General features: G+C 31.0%; 1 protein-coding gene across 4 annotated transcripts; it reads right to left on the reverse strand.

The window, feature by feature from the left end:
- Nucleotides 1-376: 376 nt before the first annotated feature.
- LOC139520095 (NAD-capped RNA hydrolase NUDT12-like) lies at nt 377-10,395 on the reverse strand. Of its 4 annotated transcripts, none has more exons than XM_071312528.1 (8): nt 10,112-10,243; nt 8,771-8,895; nt 8,000-8,102; nt 5,985-6,625; nt 4,633-4,776; nt 1,873-1,904; nt 1,584-1,703; nt 377-727 (listed from the first exon to the last, which is right to left on the reverse strand). In XM_071312528.1, the coding sequence occupies exons 1-8, from the start codon at nt 10,165-10,167 to the stop codon at nt 563-565; spliced, it is 1,386 nt and encodes a 461-aa protein (XP_071168629.1). In that variant the 5' UTR covers nt 10,168-10,243; the 3' UTR covers nt 377-562. The 4 variants fall into 4 exon arrangements, with proteins under 4 accessions (XP_071168629.1, XP_071168627.1, XP_071168626.1 ...); XM_071312526.1 differs by lacking the exon at nt 1,873-1,904 and adding an exon at nt 3,044-3,075 and having other exon boundaries at nt 10,112-10,241; XM_071312525.1 differs by lacking the exon at nt 1,873-1,904 and adding an exon at nt 2,204-2,235 and having other exon boundaries at nt 10,112-10,240.
- Between the last annotated feature and the right edge of the window lie 79 nt (nt 10,396-10,474).

A 10,474-nucleotide genomic window follows, 5' to 3' on the forward strand; every position in this document is an offset into this window, starting at 1 on the left:
GTTGTGGTCAAGTGAAAACTGTCTGATTGGCATGAGGACCTTGCAATGATTTTTTTAGATTTTTTTGGGGTCCAATTTTCTATTTTCTACCTGTTAATCTAATCCCACATATAAGTAGATTGATAATTAACCTTAGGTAAGTAATATTTCAAGTAAAACACGTTGATGTTGAATAAATTTAAGACATACTTTGTATTAAAATGATATGCTGAACTAGGCAAAAATACCAGTAGTGGTTAAAAAATCATTTCTTCTTTTTTTCAAGTATGAACTAAATTACAATATGACTTGTAAGCATCAACACCCATTTGAGTGCTTATCAAATTCCTCCATACTTTGTACTCCCTTTTTGACTACATTAACCAATTTAAAATACTGATTATGATATTCATTTATTAAAAATAAGTGGCAAGTTTTACATTTAAATATCAAAATACAAAAATATTGGTTTTTCTCTGTAAGCTTACATGTTAATATAGGAAATCATTTACATATTACATTTTCATGGAAAACTATATAAATAAAATTGCAATATATTAAATCCCTGATTTTTTTCTTCAATTTATAAGTTAGAGTTAGTAGTCTTTCTAACCCAAGATTTGATAATTTGATGTGCTATAGCTTGTTCTGGTGGAACAAAAAGTCCTTCAGGGTGCTGTCTTGTCAACATTTGAACAAGTTCTGGACGTCTAAACCACCTAGCATCTTCTAGTTCATCTTCATCAACCTAAACAAGAAGAAATATGATTATAATACCACAAAATTCTATGCTACTTTAAATCCTTATCAATTGTTAAATCAAAAATGAAAATATTTCCATAAAGAATAAATGGAAGAAAAGTATTTGAAATTCCAATCATATTGATTAGAAAATGACATTCAAGATGAGCAAACAAATAAAATCATTACCGGTATACAAAATAATAATTTTGAGATTCTATGCTAGGCAAGGCTGTTGTTCCTGTCAGCATGTCAATGAAAATGTTGAAGTTTGTAAAGTTTAAAGTAGTACCTAACACCTTGACTTAAATTAATTCGGCTGGTTTAATTTTCATAAAATTTTGCCAAATATTTACTTTGACCCTTTGACCAACATATAAAAATTTCAAAAAACTTAAACTGCACACTTCATCGAAAAAATTTCACTGGATAGATAGCAGTTTGAGAAACACTAATTTTGATCATTGAGAAGCTTAATATTTCCTTAACAATAGAATGTTATTAAAACATTCAGCTGAATTTTACAGAGTTATCTCCCTGTAGTGTTAGGAAACACCTTAAGCAATTTTCATTGAAAATATTGCTATCTTTGTAAGTAGTGTAATTTTGTTGAAAGTTTCTGCATTAGTTGCCATATTTACAAAAGTTTTAAATTAATATTTATCTGACTAGAGATAAAATTTTATACATTTGAAAAGCTACAGACAGCTATATTTTGATCCAATCATATTCCTGGAAATGTATAGGAGGTAAGATAAATTTTGATCCACTGACTGATATTTTACCTGGTATTTTCATTTTAATTCTTATCATATATTCTTGATAATATGTGACTATTTGCTGTTACAGTAATACATGTATACCTTTAGTTGTTCTGTTTTGGCATAAGCCAAACAACCAAGCATCAAGGAAGCTGGGAATGGCCATGGCTGACTAGAATGGTAATCAACACGTCCAACTTCTATTCCTGACTCTTCGTGAACCTCACGTCTACAGGTGTCTTCTATTGTCTCTCCTAATAAAACACAAAAATAGATATGTATGAGGAATAGAAGTTTTTATTCCACTTCACGTCTACAAGTGTCTTCTATTGTTTCTCCTAATAAAACACAAAAATACATATATGTATGAGGAATAGAGTTTTTACTCCACCTCACGTCTACAAGTGTCTTCTATTGTCTCTCCTAATAAAACACAAAAATACATATGTATGAGGAATAGAGTTTTTACTCCACCTCATGTCTACAAGTGTCTTCTATTGTTTCTCCTAATAAAACACAAAAATACATATGTATGAGGAATAGAAGTTTTTACTTCACTTCATGTCTACAAGTGTCTTCTATTGTTTCTCCTAATAAAACACAAAAATACATATGTATGAGGAATAGAAGTTTTTACTTCACGTCTACAAGTGTCTTCTATTGTTTCTCCTAATAAAACACAAAAATACATATATGTATGAGGAATAGAGTTTTTACTCCACCTCACGTCTACAAGTGTCTTCTATTGTCTCTCCTAATAAAACACAAAAATACATATGTATGAGGAATAGAGTTTTTACTCCACCTCATGTCTACAAGTGTCTTCTATTGTTTCTCCTAATAAAACACAAAAATACATATGTATGAGGAATAGAGTTTTTACTCCACCTCATGTCTACAAGTGTCTTCTATTGTTTCTCCTAATAAAACACAAAAATACATATGTATGAGGAATAGAAGTTTTTACTCCACCACATGTCTACAAGTGTCTTCTATTGTTTCTCCTAATAAAACACAAAAATACATATGTATGAGGAATAGAAGTTTTTACTCCACCTCATGTCTACAAGTGTCTTCTATTGTTTCTCCTAATAAAACACAAAAATACATATGTATGAGGAATAGAAGTTTTTACTCCACCTCATGTCTACAAGTGTCTTCTATTGTTTCTCCTAATAAAACACAAAAATACATATGTATGAGGAATAGAAGTTTTTACTCCACCTCATGTCTACAAGTGTCTTCTATTGTTTCTCCTAATAAAACACAAAAATAGATATGTATGAGGAATAGAAGTTTTTACTCCACCTCACTTCTACAATTGTCTTCTATTGTTTCTCCTAATAAAACACAAAAATACATATTTATGAGGAATAGAAGTTTTTACTCCACCTCATGTCTACAAGTGTCTTCTATTGTTTCTCCTAATAAAACACAAAAATACATATATGTATGAGGAATAGAAGTTTTTACTCCACCTCATGTCTACAAGTGTCTTCTATTGTTTCTCCTAATAAAACACAAAAATACATATGTATGAGGAATAGAAGTTTTTACTCCACCTCACGTCTACAAGTGTCTTCTATTGTTTCTCCTAATAAAACACAAAAATACATATGTATGAGGAATAGAAGTTTTTACTCCACCTCATATCTACAAGTGTCTTCTATTGTTTCTCCTAATAAAACACAAAAATACATATATGTATGAGGAATAGAAGTTTTTACTCCACCTCACTTCTACAATTGTCTTCTATTGTTTCTCCTAATAAAACACAAAAATACATATGTATGAGGAATAGAAGTTTTTACTCCACCTCATGTCTACAAGTGTCTTCTATTGTTTCTCCTAATAAAACACAAAAATACATATATGTATGAGGAATAGAAGTTTTTACTCCACCTCATGTCTACAAGTGTCTTCTATTGTTTCTCCTAATAAAACACAAAAATACATATGTATGAGGAATAGAAGTTTTTACTCCACCTCATATCTACAAGTGTCTTCTATTGTTTCTCCTAATAAAACACAAAAATACATATATGTATGAGGAATAGAAGTTTTTACTCCACCTCATGTCTACAAGTGTCTTCTATTGTTTCTCCTAATAAAACACAAAAATACATATGTATGAGGAATAGAAGTTTTTACTCCACCTCATATCTACAAGTGTCTTCTATTGTTTCTCCTAATAAAACACAAAAATACATATATGTATGAGGAATAGAAGTTTTTACTCCACCTCATATCTACAAGTGTCTTCTATTGTTTCTCCTAATAAAACACAAAAATACATATGTATGAGGAATGGAAGTTTTTACTGTTGAAAAAGATCCCAGGGGTTAAATAATTGTGGGTCTGAGGTCGGGGACCTATCTTTTGTAGGAGAGGAGTTTTGTTTCTAACTTGCAAAAGTAAAGGACCTACCATTCTTTACACTGATGCTTGATAAATCACCATTGACCTTTTTTATGGACCTTAACTTTCACTTAAAATTTCAAATGGTCCTGGACTTTTCATTATTTGAAGCAAATTTAAACCCCTGGGTCCACAGTGAGATAAGAATATGTATTATACTGTCAAGGATTTTTTTTCCTTAATGAATTTCTTTTTTACCTTATTTTCTTTAAAAGAGCAGAGGCAGATTTAGAGGGTTTTAAGGGGGCCTGGGTCCCCATTTTGTTGGAAAAATTTGGTTGATTATATAGGGAATCACTGAAGCATGACTGGAGCAGCCCCCCTCTTAGGCAATCAGTGGGTCCCCCCTTTTGAAAATTTCTAGATCTACCATTGAAAAGTCTATGATTTTTTTTTAAACATTCAAAATACATGGCTCATTGTAAGTTTTCTGTACAAGGTGTATCAAATTGGAATATTGTGTTTTCCATATACAGTACATATTCTTCTAAAAAAACTAAAGGATAAGTACATGTCTTTATTACAGGATTTATAAAAAATTTCAATATGTACAACATGAACAATAATCTATTAAATCAACTCAAATATGTTTTAAAATTAAAATTAAAAAAAAAAATGTATGTACATATTGATTTATGGAGTTAGTGGTCACAAGATTAATACTGGTACTAATACAATAATTTTAAGTTGTAGAGATATATCAAATTCTCAATCATAGCATATTTTAACTAACCAGGTTCCATGAATCCTGCTAAACATGAGTACATCTTTGGTGGGAAACGTTTACCCCTTCCCAGAAGACATCTCTTTCCATCAGGGGAGATAACCAACATTATCACTGAGGGATCAGTTCTTGGATAACAGGTGTTGTGAATTCCTTAATAAAAAAAGAAAGGGTGTGTTATTAATTTTTAAAAATTAGTTTGATGTATCATTTATATATAAAAACTGCATTTCAGATGAACATTTTTGAACCCAAGGGTATCACCAGTATAGTAGTTAGCACTTCGGTGTTGACATGAATATCAATTATAAGGTTTTTATAAATTTCCTGTTTACAAACTTTGAATTTTTCGTAAAAACTAAGGATTTTTTATCCCAGGAATAGATTACCTTAGCCGTATTTGGCACAACTTTTTGGAATTTTGGGTCTTCAATTCTCTTCAACTTTGTATTTGTTTGGCTTTATAACTATTTTGATCTGAGCGTCACTGATGAGTCTTACGTAGACAAAACAGGCGTCTGGCGTAAACAATTATAATCCTGGTATCTTTGATAACTATTGTATTATAAAGAGGAACTACATGCCCTGTCAGAAAAACTGAAAGGAAATTTGCTAGTGCTTTCTTTATAAAACTATGATGTAAATAATCATACATGTAACTAGCCATTTCTCATTATAATTTCAAATCCCAGTTGCAATGTAACTACAGTGTCCATAGAGCAACACACATGTTGTCCATTGATCCATACACATGACAATGTTAAACTTATAAAATGCAAATAAGCTGTTATGAAACAGGTACATGTACATGTAGTGCAGTGGGGAGATTGGATGAGAACCAAAACATTATCTTTGCTATATATTAAAATTACCAAGAGTATACTGTGTTTTCCAATTCCAAAATAGAAAAAAATACAATTAACTGCCCTTTACACTATTATACATCTATAATCATATCATTTCTAGACTGTTACACATAGTATGGTTGCCAACAGCTTTTACTTAAATACAGGTGACATTTAGGGATACTGATCATGAGTGCATCTATATGTTTTTCTGTGACTGACCATGGGTTGCAGAGTTCTCAAAAAGTGGTGGTCCAAATGTTTTGACCACCAATTTTTCAAAGAACTGACACAATATTGGTATTTTGCAATAGAAATAATAGTGATAACCAGCAGATTTTCTTCAAAGACCACCAGGTGAAAAAAAAATGTCAAGAAACCTGGGGTTCATCAAAACAGTACTGCATCCAATAAATTAATGTTTTTGTTTTACCAATAGAAGATGTATAGTATACATCTATAACTATAAGACTGTGAGCCCACAGTAAAACCACATCACATTTTTGAACAATATACCTTTATTTGTCTTGCATTCTTTATTATCACACACCCTTTTATGACCACCTTCCGTAACACTTGTAGAACTACCACAAGTTGCACAAAATTTGTATCGGTCCAACCAGTCTAACATTGTACGAGCCTCGGCTAAAATGCCTGCCTCAGATGGTTCCAGCATCATTGAACCAGGAAAAGGTTGTAATAAAGTACCATCTGGATTTATTGTCTTTAACTTCTTTTCATCAGGCACATCTATAGCAAATACTGCTTGTTCCTCAGTTTCATCACCATTTTTGTTTATTCCAAGAAAAACAACCAAATTCTTGTCATTTATACATGATTGAATATCACTGTAACAGAATCTAATAATTTGGTATTTCCATTTATTATCAGGAAGAGACAAAACATAAGGTTGAAGTTCACAAAAAGCTATATATTTTGTAGAATCTTCTCTCATTTTATTTTCTAACCAGTTTGTGTCTTTCCTCTTTTCAGCACATCTCAGTAATGGGTTATAGGAAAAGAAATTCCGTAATTGTTTATCTGGGTTGTCATGCTTCACATAGTCCATGATTAAAGAAGTTGCTTCTGATTGGTCCCAGAATTGAGCTATATCTAATGCAGTTTGTCCTGTTTTATTCACAAGATTAACATCACAGCTGAAAAAAATTAAGTCTTAGCTTAATATAAATTTCAAAGCACTGTAAAAGCTATACAGTATAAACAATTCATGAATTTATCAAAGTTGTACAAAATCGAACATGTAAAATGTTGTTTGTTTATAGTTAACATGTGTTTGGTTAATTATAGTAAGGTCGGTTCAATTGGGGTATTGAGTTCATGCACGAGTGAACTCAGGTGGTTTAAAGTCATTCGAGCCATTGCAGTCAAAGTGTACAGTAGCATTTTGCCAAATAAATAATATTATTAATCATATTATTTATTTTCAGATTTGTGGACCACAAGTATGGGCAAACCAGTACAAGCTGCTTTATAGCTGTGTAAATTATATGAATTTTCAACAATATTATACTCATATTTATAATAAAATGTGCGCTTGTCTCTGCAAGTGGCGTCTCCCATGTAAGAGTTTGTGGTTATTTGATAAATATTTTATGTTCGTTTGAGTTTACAAATTAGAATTTAACATTAAAGAGTAATGACTTATTTTAATGAAATAATTATCATTGAATTATCTCCCTTGTCACAATATCATGCCATGCTCCTTTATTAGTCCATAAAAATGTTCAAGGATCATGAAGAAGAAATCTCATGCTTTTATCTGACAGCACCAACTTGTAATAGTTTTAAGTGATGAAATAAATACTATAATGCCAAATTAATTTATTATCTATTGCAATTGGAAGCTGCCTCAACAATATTTGACATAATCTATTTATGATTTAGAAACAAGGAAAACATTCCCAATTATTGCCTTTGTTATTGTATACAATATAATGTTTAATAAGAAGTAGGATAAATCAGTTCACATTTTAACTAAAATTATGATTTTCATAATAACTTTTTGGAAAAAGACATGTATAGATTTATGTGTAAAAAGTGGATATGACTGGGAAAATACAAATTTTCATAAAACAATGCAAAATCAAGTTTCTGTTTCTGATATTTAAGTGACAACAACCATATTGAAAATAAGAGAGCTGACAATAGCATAGATTTACCGGTAATTGAACCCAGTTTCTCAACATTTTGGTCTCATTTTAGATAGTCTCACATGTATATACATATTTTACACATTAAATAAATCCTGAAAGATGTAAACATTATAAATATGCAATTATGTACTATTATGTATCTGCAACTATGTCAAGTTAAAGTCATCTGAATTTGGCTGTTTCACTTGACAAAAAGAGATTGCTGTGTCAACTTTGTTTATTTAACATCTCCTTTAATTTCTATTCATAAACAAAATTGAATACTTGCAAAACTACTAACACTTAAAATTGCTTTGGGTGTAAAATTTACTTTTACTGTTAACTGATTATTAAACTACAAAGAAAAATGTATCAAACCCTTTTTCCAAAAATATTTTGATGGCATTGGCATGACCATATCTTGAAGCTAGCATTAATCCAGTCCACCCATTATCATTTCGTTCATCAACTATTACTGTAGCTGCAATTAAAATAATAATAAATTTATATAATAACAATTTTGCATTTACAATTTGCATGGTTTACATTTTCTGGCATTACCCATATTGGCCATTGTAAAACATAGAGACTGAAGACCTTCCCATTGAAATAACATAGAAATTGAATATTAATCTGCAAGAGCACCAGTAAGCTGGTTTGATAATTTTGTTGAATTGATGCCACATCACGATGAAAAAAAAAGGTTTATAGCACAAGAAAATACAAATCTATGTAATAAACTGTATAAATATACAAAAGAATAATTTATCTGCTTTTAAATGTATTGGTATACATGTACTCTAATCTATTCCAATGTGAAACGTATACAGAATGCGTTTCTTCAATTAAATAAAACTTTAATCATTAAAAATCACTTCCAAACACTTTTTCTAACTGACTACTGCGGATTCATTTATTTTCGTGGGTATCAATTTTCGTGGATTGAGGAAAACTTGCATTTTCGTGGATATTTGATTTCATCGGTTTGCCAATCTCTGCATGCAAAACCTATAAAAAAAATTGTAATTCGTTGAATACTTGAATACATGGTTCAACTGTTCACCCGAAAACCCCGAAAAATTGGCATCCAACGAATAAAAATGAATCTACAGTATTTTGTCATTTGATTGATGAAAGTTACTTGCTTACCTTTCAGTAGATGTGCGAGTTCTTCAATATTACCATTAGCTGCAGAATCAAAGAATCTATCAACAAATGGTTTCTTAGCATCGTCAGGTCCAATTCTAGATTCAGAGCTCATCACTGATAAAGGTCTGAAAATTACAAATGAAATTCAAATAGATGTAGAAAGGGAAAAAACAACATATAAAATAGCAATATTTTGCATATAGTTATCAAAGGTACCAGTCAATTTCTCTGACACTGAAAAAGCCTTTGTTTGATGAAGCACATTATATCTGGTACATCTGCGAGATTGTTGTTTGTTCAAAACCTGTTCTATACCCTTAAATATCAATTTATTGATTGTTGGGTGCTTAAGGTTCAGCATAAGCTTTTGCAAATAAGGCTGTATTTACACTACAAACACAGACAAACCTGTGCATCTTGAAAGAGTATGGCGGCACCTAGATAAATAAAATTTAAAATGCATTTAAAGTTTCAGAATATTAAAAACTTTTCTAGATTTTACTATTAATTTTTTTTTGTTCCTGCACGACCTGCAGTTATGCAGTCAAAGGTGCCAAAATAAACTTAGTTGGGAAAGAAGTTTGAGAAGCTCCCCTCATATAATACATGTTGTTAGTTATATTGATTTAAATGGACAATAGACATCTACCAAAAAAGTCAAATTTAGATGATGTAAACTGTGTAACTGAGTTGGCTGAATGAAACTGAATAACTGTCAAAAAAAACCACTTCGAAATCAAAAGGTAAGTTTTCAATTTTCTGAAACATAGACTTCATATATTAAACTATTGAATATCTAGGTCCTGCCATGCCTTAATATGTTCCTAGATGCATCAATTTGTCTGTACTCAAAGTAGATTTTGTGGTGTAAAAACAGTCATATTTTCCCATTCCTTTAGATGAATGATCTACATCTACATTCTACGTTGAACTGTCAATCTTTACCAATACTCAACGCTTCTAGTGGGAGCAAGAAAAAGAATAATTTTGTAAGTCAAGATAACCAAAAATACGTGTATACAAGCGAGAATAAAGTATGACAGAAAAATAAAATAAAAAGTAAAATAGTAATAAAACAAAGTAATAAAAAAAAGAAAAGGGGGTTCCCATTTTGTTTTTGTTCATCTGGCCTGAACCAATCCGGCTTCCGAGGCGGTACCAGGAAAATAATCCCTGCTGGCACAGCTCCAGTCCATCATTTGACTTACTTTGCAAATGAATCTTAGATAATTATAACACCCCCCCCCTTAAATATAGCCTAATTTAACCCCAACCCTTAATACTTTAAAAGGACCAGGGATCCCAAAGGAATATCAAAATTTGCAGAAGTCATACAATTACCTATACAAATATTTTACATGTTTCAGATGTCTATACTGAGACAACAGTGTCAGCATCTGTCAAAATGATGTCCTATTTCCTGACCTGTACAAAGTTCACAACAGCTGACAGGTTATTTCTTAAAAAAACTAATTTTATTGTTATCTCTTTCGGTAAATATGTTGAGACATTATCAAAATAAATTGGTATTAAAAATGAAGGGTTGTATAAGTTTAGGTCTTTATATTTAGAACTTTGATTATCAGTGTCCCTTAGGAGCCTCTATATTTGTCTATCGTCAAGCTCTTTCGTGGTGGAGGAAATTTTAACCTCTGGTCTCTGTTGCGTTTTATGATATCATTTATAATTAGGTCGTTTAACATA

This window comes from Mytilus edulis, chromosome 4, assembly GCF_963676685.1.
Source record: "Mytilus edulis chromosome 4, xbMytEdul2.2, whole genome shotgun sequence".
NCBI lineage: Eukaryota > Metazoa > Mollusca > Bivalvia > Mytilida > Mytilidae > Mytilus > Mytilus edulis.